Source organism: Ochotona curzoniae, unplaced genomic scaffold, assembly GCF_017591425.1.
Source record: "Ochotona curzoniae isolate NIBS_2020 unplaced genomic scaffold, NIBS_Ocur_1.0 contig_1302, whole genome shotgun sequence".
In the NCBI taxonomy this organism is placed as follows: Eukaryota; Metazoa; Chordata; class Mammalia; order Lagomorpha; family Ochotonidae; genus Ochotona; species Ochotona curzoniae.
The window spans coordinates 12,023,242-12,035,888 of NW_024465035.1; the positions used below are offsets into that span (position 1 = coordinate 12,023,242).

The 12,647-nt window shown below is 41.6% G+C and overlaps 1 protein-coding gene across 4 annotated transcripts in view; it reads right to left on the bottom strand.

The window, feature by feature from the left end:
- Window positions 1-425: 425 nt before the first annotated feature.
- The window catches only part of NEK10 (NIMA related kinase 10), a 144,191-nt gene continuing 131,969 nt past the window's right edge, over window positions 426-12,647 (bottom strand). For 3 of the 4 annotated variants that reach the window (XM_040965365.1, XM_040965358.1, XM_040965349.1), the window contains 4 exons: window positions 6,900-7,008; window positions 4,233-4,285; window positions 4,082-4,137; window positions 426-1,007 (listed from right to left, as the gene is read on the bottom strand). In XM_040965365.1, coding sequence (XP_040821299.1) covers window positions 959-1,007; window positions 4,082-4,137; window positions 4,233-4,285; window positions 6,900-7,008 — 267 coding nt within the window. In that variant the 3' untranslated portion in view covers window positions 426-958. Of the gene's footprint in view, window positions 1,008-4,077; window positions 4,138-4,232; window positions 4,286-6,899; window positions 7,009-12,647 lie in introns of those variants that run through there. The other variant, XM_040965374.1, reaches the window with a different exon arrangement.

Genomic DNA, 12,647 nt, shown 5'->3' on the forward strand with positions numbered 1-12,647 from the left:
GTATTCTAGTTTTTCTTTCTTTGGGCCATGTCGGTGAGTAAAGAATAATCTTATATTTTATTCTATAAGCTCAGTTTGAATTTCCAAACAATATAAACCGATAAGCATTGTAGATAATTTTTGTAAGAAAGGACTTGAAAGAAGGGATATTGCATCTCTTTTATAAATTCTGTGAATTCTTCAAAGTGCTCTAAAAATAGCACAAAGCTGATCAGCAGCAAAGCATTAGTCTAATCAAAACTTCTTTCTCCATATATATATACATATATATACATATATATACATGTATACATTATATCTAACCTAAATCTAACTTAAACCTAACACTTAAGAGTTATTCATAGAGGCTGTGCAAAATTACAAATACTGTCTACATTGTATCATGGTTCAAGGCCACCAGCACCCAAGTGGTTAAGACAGAACCAACTGTTACATTTTTAAAAATCAACTATACCTTTTTAATTTCTTTTAAGATAGAGAGAAATGGTGTATACAGTATGCCATTCTGAGTCCTATAGTTTTCTTTATCTAGAACAATCGCTTTTATACAAAGAAAATTAGATACCTTTAAACATTGCTTTAGCAATCCTGAGTATAAAATATTCATCTGAAAAATAGGACTTTCTTTTTTTTCGCCTTGGAGGAAAGTTCTGGAGCGTGAGGATACTTAGTCCCCTTACAGATGGATTCATGCTGCAGACTCTTCTCCCAGGGAGACAGGGACAACCCCGCCGTCTGGGCATCACACACCTTGGAACGGAACCCCTGAACATTGCAGCTGTCATCCATTCCACCACACAATTCCAGCAGGAGGTCCTACAGGCCCCATGGCATTCTGGTCTTTTCTCTTTCACATCTTCCTGGCAGCACCCAGGCTCCGGGCATCCTGCAAGTAGCGGCTGAAGTCCAGAACTTGAACTTTGCTGGGAAACCCGAGTCCATTTGAGATGCGGCATTTTCATCTTTTCGTGGGGTGATTCTTGGTCCCCCATGGATAGGAGTGGTACCTGGGAAAAAAGCAGAAATAGACACAGTTCTCTGCAGTGACAAGTATTTTAATTCTCACATTCACTTTCAAAAGCCCATGGTTCGGACATGCATTTGAATAAATCACAGTGGGTTAAAAAAAATGCTTTTTATTAAAATGGGAACATTTTTAGAAAGATACCTCTTCCGATGCTCACTGCCAGCAGTCCTTTTTTAAGTAATCACTCAATAGGAGCTAAAACCTTAAAATAATTTTATATATCCAACAGTCAATTTGGGAAATGAAGTAATGCAGGCTGATTTGATGTAGATTTTATCTCGTTTGTTATTTCTCAGCACATATTTAAGAGAATACTGTTGTGTACTCAAAAAGATGATATACATCTTGTCGTCTACTGTTCCTAAAACTCACCTGTTTTACTCACACAGACAACGATACAGTAAGGCATTAGGCCAGCTCCTTCTGCTAAGGACCTGGATTTCTGTGGATGGGAACTATCAGTCCTCATACGCTGCTGCAAATGATCAACACGGCCTATTTTCGGAGGCCAGCCGGGCCTCTTCTGATCTTTTTATTATTATTTCCTTTATCGTTCACTCTTAACTCCCCTTTCCCAAAAGCCCTTGTATGAGAAACCTCTCTTTTGGTCAGGGGTCCTAGCTGTTATTTCTGCACTTAGCTTTTCCTAAAGCTGTATTTTGCGGCTGACACATCCTCCAAAACCAACAGCTCATGCATTCTCCCAGAACTATTTTAACATTCCAGAACTCTTGCCCCAAAGACTGCTGATGGATGAGACATGATCCCTCCTCTTTCACCAAATTCAAGCCCTAAAAGCAAAGTTCAAAGCACACATATGTGCTCAGACACTTTACGCACCGGTGTATGTATAAGCTTGAAGGGACAGTGTTAAGTTGTAGTCATGGATGATAAAGGAATGAAGCTGGCGATTCTCTCTGAAAAGTGTTATTTCATAAAGATCATTCTCTAACGCTCTGCGGTGATGTGACTATGAGAACCACAGCAGGACTGGGCGGATCCTGGAGGACGAATGGGAAGCTTTTCCCACATCCTGCCACACAGCCGGAACAGAGTATCTCAACTTGTGTTCCATGTATGGGTGTGATGAGGAAAAGACTCTGATAAACAAACATGGCTAACGGATTTTTGTATTTTTTTTCCCCTCAATGAGATATCTTGGGACATTTACTGCTCCAGAAAAGGAAATGGCTGTTAGCATTCTTCCAAAATGGTCAAATGAGGGCTGGTTATGTGGCACAGGGCTGGTTAAGCCTCTGCCTTCAAGGCCGGCATCCTATACGATGACCAATTTGAGTCCTGGATTTTTGGGATATCGATTGTGTTGGCCCCTGCAACTATTCAGGAGAGCCAGACAAAACCCAAGTTCCTCACTTTCAGAGGGTCCAGTTCCAGTTACTGTGGCTACTTCGAGGATGAACAGCAGATCGAAGATGTCTCTCTCTGTAACTCTAATCTTCAAATAAATAAATAAACCTTTTTTTAAAAAAAAGACCAGTCCTCAAGTAGAAACTAAAAACTCAGAAGTTCCTCTACAGCTGGTGGGAGGAGAGCAGTTGCAGAGAACGGTAACTTCTACTAACAATAAATCTTTGGAAAATGAGAATCATTCATCTTTTCTTTGCAGTCACAAGTCACAACAGAACTAAATTTACAGAGGTGGAATTCTGGAAATATATTATCAAACCAAAGGAGCAAGTAGATGAACAATCTCCATGTGATTCATAAGAAAATCTCATTGAAATGGAAGAAGAAAAAAAAAGATAAAATACGGAGACCAAAGTAATCTTTAAAAAGCATCTAATCTCCATATAATGACCTTAAGCTGGTGTTTCTGAGTCCTCTTTCTCTTACCACAGGCATTGGCTTACTGATGACCTCTGGAATAATTTGTCACTAAATAGCTTCACCAGGTAGAAAGGAAGGCAGATCCTCCAGACACAAAGGCCATATCAGGAGACACACTCCACAGGACTCTGCCTGCTCGACAGCCTTGAGCCTGCTGCAATGTGCTGGATGTTTGCAATCAATCTGATGACTCAGCTCTGAGTGGGTGACTTGAGACAACTCATGTGTATTGGGCACACAGCGCCCTTACCCCTTCAGGTTGCTCAGATTCCCATGCTAGTGTCTGCATTACCTTTCCTGCCGAGTATTTCTCGGGCCTCTAGAGCCATCTCTGCTCACCTTTAATAGCACATCAGAAACACCTGGGAATGAACACTTCCTGTGCGGAAAGATCTCAAACTGACTGAAGCTGAGGGCTAAGGACCCCCACCATCGTCTCTCTTTGATGGGCTAACTCTAATGCATGTGTTAACCACTGGCTTTCAGATTTCCATTGTGGGATACAGTTACAGCCACGCACAATGGTAACCTCTTTGGTTAAGAAACCTCTGTTAAATCATTTCCTCTTTCCCATACTCATGTTTTCTTGAATTACCTCTCCAACAAACTAATAATCACATGTAAATTCCCAGCCCAACAGTAAGAATGCAGGAACTAAGATGTGGTAGACACTGGGTATGTTTTAAGAGAACCAATAGTAGTTATATGAGAAGGTCATATAGCCCTGGTAAACCAAGGTTTCTTACAGAGAGTAAGCAGGTGGCAGCGCACAGCAAAGAAGTCCCTTTCCCAAAGGGAAATTTGCGTTATTTTTTTTTTAATTCTAGCACCATATATGAATAATGATTCAATTTCAGGGATGGAAACCTAGACTTCCGGCTCTTCTAGAATATGACAAATAGATGTTTGATTAAAGAAAATATCCTGGAAATGCTTTTCCAGTCATTCCATTCATCAGTTATTTATGGAAGTAAATCACTACTCAGGGATCACCCTTTTCAGTTTCTACAGAAAACACAGTAGCTATTGCATCACTGGACGAGCAATGATGCCCTACCCACAGCTCTATTCAATCAGACCAAAGATACTTCATAGAAGTTTTTAAAATAAAAAAATTTAAACAACCTCTATAATCAAAAATAGAAAAATCAGATCTACCACCCAATGGTCACCGGTCACCATGCATCTCCCACACATGGGTCTCACCTGCTAGAGGTAAAATTGTAATAGCCACTTTCCTCTAGAACTTCTTCAATCACAGTCTGAAATCGAAGGGGAAAAAACGAGAGAGAGAAAATCAGGCTAGCAGTGAATTAAAAGCAACCAAAACTCATCGCAGGCATTGCAAACATCTCACCTGCATCTCTTCATATGTTATTCCTTCCTCTAAATCCAAGCTGGTGGGCAGGCCTGCAACAGATAAAATGCAGAAAATCTGACGTTCTGTTCACAATCCCTTGGTCATTATTGCGACTCTAACTGCAGTGAAAAAGAGATCAGGCTCTTAATGACACAGACTTTTCTAGGGCAATCCCAAAGAACTTTGGCCTTGACTAGTCAAACTCTGGATCTCTCTAAGAGCTAGCTGCTTTGGACTGGCCATCAAAAAAGCAATACACAAATATTTGGGGGAATTGCCCATGTTATAAAGGCCAATTAAGACAGTTGGATGTGTGTTTGTGTTAAGGAAGGGAAGGAGTGATTCCCAAAAAAGTTTCTGAGGCAGAAATTTTAAATAATGTTTCCTCAATCCATATACAAAATATATATTTGCTCAAAAGAAAAATTCTTTAGGGACACAAAAACAGAAAGTCAGGGTCTCGCTCGGTAGCCTAGGAGCTAAAATCCTTGCCTTGCATCTACCAGGATCCCATATGGGCGCTGGTTCTAACCCTGGCAGCCCCTCTTCCCATCCAGCTCCCTGCTTGTGGCCTGGGAAAGCAGTCAAGGATGGCCCAAAGCCTTGAGACCCTGCTCCCATGTGGCAGACCTGCAGGAGGTTCCTGGCTCCTGGCTTTGGATCAGCGCAGCTGCAGCCACTGTGGCCACTTGGGGAGTGAATCAACAGATGGAAGATCTTCCTCTCTGTCTCTCCTCCTCTGTATATCTGACTTTCCAATTAAAAAGAAGTAAATCTTCTTAGAAATAATAAAAAGCTAAAGATACCAAATATCTGTGCCTTTCAGGTCACCTAAAGGGAAACAGCAAGCACTCATTCCAGAAAACATTTTGATGGTTGGTGAGAACATGGCATGCCAGCAGCAGAAACCAAACAGCCCAAGTTGGTACCGAGCTCCAACTCAGATCAATTAACACAGACTGCAGGTAGAGTTGTCTTGCCACTTTGGATAAAGAAATCAAAAATCATTTAAAGACAGAAGGAGACGTGAAATATGAGTGCAGGCAGCTCATCTGTAAAGCCATGTTGAAAGGTGTTCCCCGCCGTGCCAGCAGGCTCTGTCATCTTTGCTTGTGCCCAACCTGCTACCCCAGGTGCCAGGCCTGGTCAGCTCTAGCGTGGAGTATCCAGCTGCTCTGGAAATTGTATGGCAACTCCCAGGCTTTTGAGAGACTTGCAGGTGCATTTTTCATTTCTTTGGCATTCCTATAATAAGGAGAAGTGGGGCCTGCCAATGATGAATACACCTGTCCTGGAGAGGCTTTTCAAAGCAAATGACTTCAGACAATATTTGATCTGCATCCTTCAGATGTCTCAGAGAGAGACTATTTTAAATGAAAGTCAGCCTGCCTCGGGGTTGGCTTTCACTCAGCAGTTCAAGACTTGAAGAAAGTTTGATTATGTCTCCTCGAAATAATTTGCTAGGGAACAGCAGCACAATGCATGCTTCTAAGCTGGAGTGACGGCAAGTCTTAACTGGGAATGGCTCACTGCTAGCCATGTTTTCAAGTGACATAACTATAGTTTATGGGACTCCAAAATGACTTAGAGACTCTTGAAGCTTCCTCTTCAAATTTCAAATAGAGTGGGTGGCACTGTGGTGGAACAGGTAAAAGCCACCACTTGCAAAACTGGCATCATGGATAGGCCTGACATGGATGGGGTCCTTGCTGTTCCACTTCTGATTCAGCTCCTTGCAGAATGCCTGGGAAAGCACTGAACAGTCTGAGTGCTTGTTCCCCTACCACCAACATGGGCTACCTGGAACAAGTTCCTGGCTCCTGACTTTGACCTGGTCCAGTCCCCCCTGTTGAGCCCATTTGGAATGTAAACCAACAGATGGAAGAACTCTCTCTCTCTCTTTCTGTAACTGCCTTCCAACGAAAGAAACAAATCTTCTCAAGAAAGTGAGAATTCATATGTAACAAGAAAAGTTCTGGGACCTGACACTGGTACTAGCCCCTGCCATTGGCCTGAAATATTTTGTTTATTCTGGGATCCTCATTATAACTTCAGGATGCAGCACTATTTATTTTTATTTATATTTAATAATAAGTGACTAGGTGGTTTTTTTTTCATTTCCATTTTATTGGCAAGGAAATTGGGAGTTTAGAGAGGTTCAATAGCTTTGTCTAAGGTCAGTTATACTATGCACTCCGGTTTGCACAATCTGCACCTTTAGTCCACGGGTGACACTGCCTTTCCTTGTGAAATGCATGCTAAAAAGAACAAAATAAATAAATAGGTCTGATGTGGAGTCTTTAGGTAAGCTCCAAGCTTCCTGCAGCTGGAAAATTTAAACTTTTTTCATGTCTGTTCTTTCATCTCCCTAGATGCTCTCGGGTATTTGATTTCCCATCATCAGATAAGCACAAAGAAATAAAAGGAAATGCAATTCACCCACACAGATCCCTCTCTTGTTTGTGGTATTAATAAATGATCAAGGGACTTGCCGCCACAGGGGGAGATACATCTCGGGGAATTTCGAGATTCCTACCATATGTCCCTTTTTAACTGTTGCCACAGAAAATCCAAAGAAGCCCTATTTATTTTTTTCCTTTTAAATTGAAGATAATCTTTCAGGGATTGCTGTTGATCCAGATTATCCACGGCGCCCACCATTACCTGTAGGGTCACTGGGGGACAGGCTTTTTCCATCCGACGAATGACGTAACAAATGGTAATCTGCTGTGAAAAAGTTGGGTTCAATCGGTTCTGGAGACCCCTGAGATAACTGAAACCAAAAAAAGCAAAAGAGCCTCTTATTTCACACGTGGGGGCGGGCGGGGGGGGGAGGAGATGGCAGAAGCCCTTTGAGAGGGTTTCCAGCACCCTGCATCTCTGCACAGAAAATTTAGTGCTATATGATTTTCATTCCATGGTAAACAGATAAACATCTCCTGCCTTTCAAAATAACCTATAAATTGGAAGCAGGCAAATCACAGTGAAAGCAAGTTAGACAATTCCCTGGTCACAAGGAGGCAGGAGGGGAAAAAACACTTTTACTGCTTTATGAGAGCAAACTAAAAATGGATACAAAAATAATAACATGAGCCTAGGATACCAGGTTGTTATTTTTTATCAGGTGTAGGAAGAATAAACTCCAATTATTCAAGAGACCAATAGGTTTATTCCAAATCATGTTCCTTTTTCATATATCTGCTTTGAAAAGTGCCTTGTTGTTAGACCAAGGAAAACAAGTTTCTTAAAAGCATTTTTCTAAATCACTATTTAATTAACTTTAACCTAGAAATATCAATTCTCATAAACTACCCTGAAGGAAAGAGTAATTCTCCAAATGATAGAATTTATTAAGATTCTGACTATTCAAAGTCCTTCAGTAAACCTAAATTTTTTAATGGAATTTTAGGCTGTACATGGGTTTCAACTTTCTTTCACCTTTAATTTCCACAAGCATTTGGTCTGGCTAAGTTTTAGATTCTCAGTTAATATACTTTGAGATGCCAAGTCATACTAACAAACCCGAAATGACTGGCACAATTTGGACTATGCAACAGTAATTACCTTGGATTCACATATTCTGTTCATATGTTAAATCACTGTGAGTCATTTGGGAAAACAGGGAGTGTACCCTATAATCAAACAACACGCTTACTCTACAACACTTCCAGAACAGAGGCCTCATGCTCAAGGATTCACACAGAGGAAGGAGGACCTATGTTCATCAGAATGTAGACACAAGAATGCCCATAGCACCTTCATGTAAATTCCCAAAGGGAAAACTCCCAATGGCCTTGGGATTGACGGATACACTAGGATGCATTCATGTCATGGAATTCTACAAAACGATAAAAATAAACAACTATGAATACACAAAGCAGCATTGATGAATGTGAATTAAAAAAAAAAAAAGCCTAAAGCAAACTACTTAATGCATGACTTGACTTAGAAAAATGTTCATGATCAGACCAAACTAATCAATGGCAATACAAATCAGCATAATGATAACATCGTGACGGGATGGGAGGTCCCACCAGATAGCAACCTTTTGCAAGGCTGAAAATGTTCTTAAATTGATGTGGGTGATGACCACTCAGCTGAATACATATTATGTACAAGTTCATACAGCTGCAAATGTGCCTCACTGCACGCATTATACATTGTTATACTTCAATAGGATATTTATGTTAGCAATCAACAACAAATCTTCCCATCAATACGTTTTTAATGACTTATCTATTTAATTGAAAATCAGAGTTACAGAGAAAAGGGGAAGACACAAAGAGTCTTTTATCTAACTCCCAGATGGTTGCAATAACCAGGGATGGTGTAAATTGAAGCTGAGAGCCGGGAACTTCATCCAGGTCTCCCAGCTGAGTAGCAGGGACCCCAGTACTTGGGCTATCCTCTGTTGCTTTTCCCAGACCATTAGCAAGGAGCTGGATTGGAAGTGAAGCAGCCAACACTTGAACTGGAGTCCAAATGGGATGCCAACATCGCAAGCATCAGCTTTACCCACTATGCCACAGCACGGCTCCAGTCACATAATATTTTATATTCTGAATACAATGCACTTATGTGTTTTTTAAGTTGTATGTTGCTACATACCTACCATACACCAGAAAAATATATAGATCCATCTTTCTCATTCTTAAAAATTGTTTTTCCTTACTTCCATGTTGACTAATTAAAATTAATAACCCATCTGTTATAGACAAGGTATTAAGACCACAGGGCTGGCATTGTGCTATATCAAGTGAAGCCGCAACCTATAATGCTGGCATCCCATATGGGCACCAGTTTGAGTCCTAACTGCTTAACTTCTGATCCAGCCTCCTGATACTGACCTGTGAAAGATGTACCAGGTGTTCACGCCCTTAAACCCACACGGGAGACCCAGATGAAAGTCCTACCTTGTGGCCTCTTGGCTCAGTCCCTACCATGCAGCCATTTGAGAAATGAACAAGCATATGTAATTCTCTCTTACTTTCAAATAAACAAACATTTGTTTAAGCAATCATTGTACAATGATGCATTGCCTAAGGCAGGAGAACCATGTAATCATTCCCTCAGTAAGTTTCTCATCGGGACTGTGGGTGTCATGGAGTGAGACAGCCCTGAGGATTCTGTATTTCTCAGAGCCCAGCTGCCAGGTCGCCTTCAATAAGCTTCTTAGTACGTCCAGTAATGTTGAAAATGGTTTCCTGGTATTGATCTTCAAACATTTCATGTAGGTTTTTTTTTCCTATGATTTAGTATAGGAGTAAAAACTAAAAAGTTTATTTACATTTATTAAGTGTATGCACTGCATCCTAAAGATTTAAAACCTCAAAAAAGAAAAAAAAACAGTATGTTGATTATGACCTAAAAAGATCAAAACTGCCACTTTAAATCCCTTAAGGCATTTCAAATCCCTTTCATTGATTTGAAACTTGGGGACATGGAGTCTCTAAGATTCCCAGGACTTAGTGTAGCATTAGCAGTCTCTGTTAGCTCAGGCACAGCAAATCCTGAGTAGTGGGACATTAAATGAATGCAAAACCAAAATTTCATCAGTCTTACATTAGAACCCAAGTTAAATTACTTATATTTTAGGGACACCCAGAACTACTACATTTCTGCAGTTTAGTTTACAGAGATATATATTTGTTCAGCAAATATCTGTGTTTGTCCCTGACTATGTGTCGGATGAGGTGTTTTATCAGCTGAACAGAACATACAAATGTCTTGGTTTCTATGCAACTACAATCTGACTGGGAAAATAGACTGATGCGCACGAAATATCAAGCAGGTGCAACGCGTCATTAGATGCGAAATGAGGCGGTGGGTTCTAACTTGGAGAATGAAGGGGCTACGTGGAGACTGACATGGTTTTTACAGGTTCCACAGGGCAAACACCAGAGCTGGGTCTTTAGGGGATGGGTGTACATGGACAGAAGGAAGTGAAAAGGACACCCAGGTAGGGATGGGAGGATTGAGGGCACAGGCTGGGTGTTACACATTAATGATCAAATGACAAAAGGGACAGAACATGAGTCCATATTATGGAGATACAGGGATTCAGGATGACATAAGGAAAACAAGTACCACTGTGTCCAATGAGGTTGTTTTGTTTTAATCAATTACTAATTGCAATCACTAAGCAATGAAAAAATTCCATTGATGGCCAAAAGTTGCACTCCTTTTTTTAAAAAAAAAATGTTTTAGTTTTATTGGAAAGTCAGATATACAGAAAGGAGGAGACACAGAGAGGAAGATCTTCCATTTGCTGATTCACTCCCCAAGTGACCACAATGGCTGCACCTATGCTGATCTGAAGCCAAGAGCCCGGAGCCTCCTCCAGGTTTCCCATGCGGGTGCAGGGTCTCAAGGCTTTGGGCTGTCCATGACTGCTTTCCCAGGCCACAAGCAGGGAGCTGAATGGGAAGAGGAGCTGCTGGGACACAAAGTAGTGCCCTATGAGATTCCGGGGCATGCAAGGTGAGGATTTTAGCTCCTAGGCTACCATGCTGGGCCCCAAAAGTTATACTCTTGAAGCCTGCCACCTGCTTGGGAAGAAATCTATAAATGAGATAGATGTCCGCCTGGATGCAAGTCAAGCTAGCGCTGTGCCGAATGCTCTGAAGGACAGGCCCATGCCTTGGCAAAGTAACTAATTTGACTTAGCCAGAAATAATTTTTCTAAGAAAGTAAAACTTACACTACGAACTGAAAATAATGAACAACAATAAACACAGAATGCAGCAGTGGTAGGTTAAACACTAAGACAGACACACGATCGCATGGATGATCAATGCACTGTGGAAAAGGAGCTGTGCCTGGCATGAAGCCGGCAGGGGCAAGGGCGATATATGAGATGTGACGGGAGAGGTGGACAAATGAGGATCCAACAGAATTGGAAATGTCATGGTGGGGATCTTTGCATTTTATACTAATATCTCTCTCTCTGTGTCATTCTTTATCCCCTGCCCTGTGTCTGTGTGGTGGTGGGGGGTGGAGGGGGTGTATTCCATGGTACATCCTGGAAGACCACTCTGTGTGCACTGCAACGGACTAACCAGTTCGAACGAACTTGGGAAATCCCAGTGCGTGTGGAGAGACCATGACAGGACTCCTACAAACAACAGGATGAAGAGATGTGAAGATGATCGCTCGGGAAACTCGAAGCTGCTTCTAGGAGCTTTCAAATATGAGCATTAAAAAATATGATCATTTACAAAACCAAATGTTTAAGATATGTCAGTCTGGAAAGATGGACTGGAGAATAAGATCAGAAAAATAAATAAATGAAAAGAGTGTGAGGAGCTTCTTCCGGGTCTCCCATGTGGATGCAGGGTTCCAAGGCGTGGGGGCCGTCCTCGACTGCTTTTGCAGGCCACAAGCAGGGAACTGGATGGAAGGTGAAGCAGCCGGGATGTGAGCGAGTGCCCATATTGGGTCCTGGCTCATACAAAGTGAAGACTTTAGGTACTAGGCTACCATACCAGGCCCCTCCACTTTGCTCTTAACTATTACCCTCCAAGGTAAGCCTTCTCCCCACTTTGCAAAGAGAATGAGAAGTAAATTAACTTGCCAGGATTGCAGCTATTAAGTGGCACAACCAGGGCCAGAACTGTGGGTGTCTGACCATGAAAGGTCAAGTCAACTCACCCGTGCTATGAAAAGTCCCCTGTGACATCAATGGCTTAGAATTCACAGCCAAAGTACAGCAATGAGACCTAATGACTGAGCAGAAGGAAAGCTGAAGCCCCAGTGATTCCCATGTGGTCACAGGAAGGAAGGAGAAAGAGAAGGTGGTGATTTATTCTGGACCTGCCAGATGGCAACGTGACTGCTCCCCAAGTAGGTGGCATCGCAATGTCTGTGACCCGGCAGCCCTGCAGTTGGGTGCACTGATGGCCTCTGGCCATCCTGCCCTAGCATTGCACAAGGCCACCCTGGTGCAGGGCTGTCCCTGTGGTTCTTGCACAGAAGAATGGATGAGATTTTTCCTTCTGAACAGACATGAAAGTGCTACTCCTCCCAGAACTAGTATCTACTATTACAAGAAACAATGTTTCTAAACTAAGCCCACCAAGTAAATCTATGAGAAACAAATCCTTCCCCCATCAAAAAAGAAAAAAAAAATCCACTGATTTTTGAGCAAGTATTGAACCAGCAGTTAATTGGCCAGTTGAGAATAGAATATTTTTAAAGAAAAACCTAACTAGATAAAAACACGGAAAAGCTATTAATCACTATGAGATTTCCCAAACTACCCCAATCTCTTTCCATATCATAAAGGCTAGGTTTAGTGTGCAACAGCCATAGAAAGCATTTGGAATCTAATCAACTGAGGTAGGGATGCGAAAGAAATGGAGTCCAACAAATGAAATTTGGAGCCAGAATGAGAAATGTTCTTCATATGCTCCA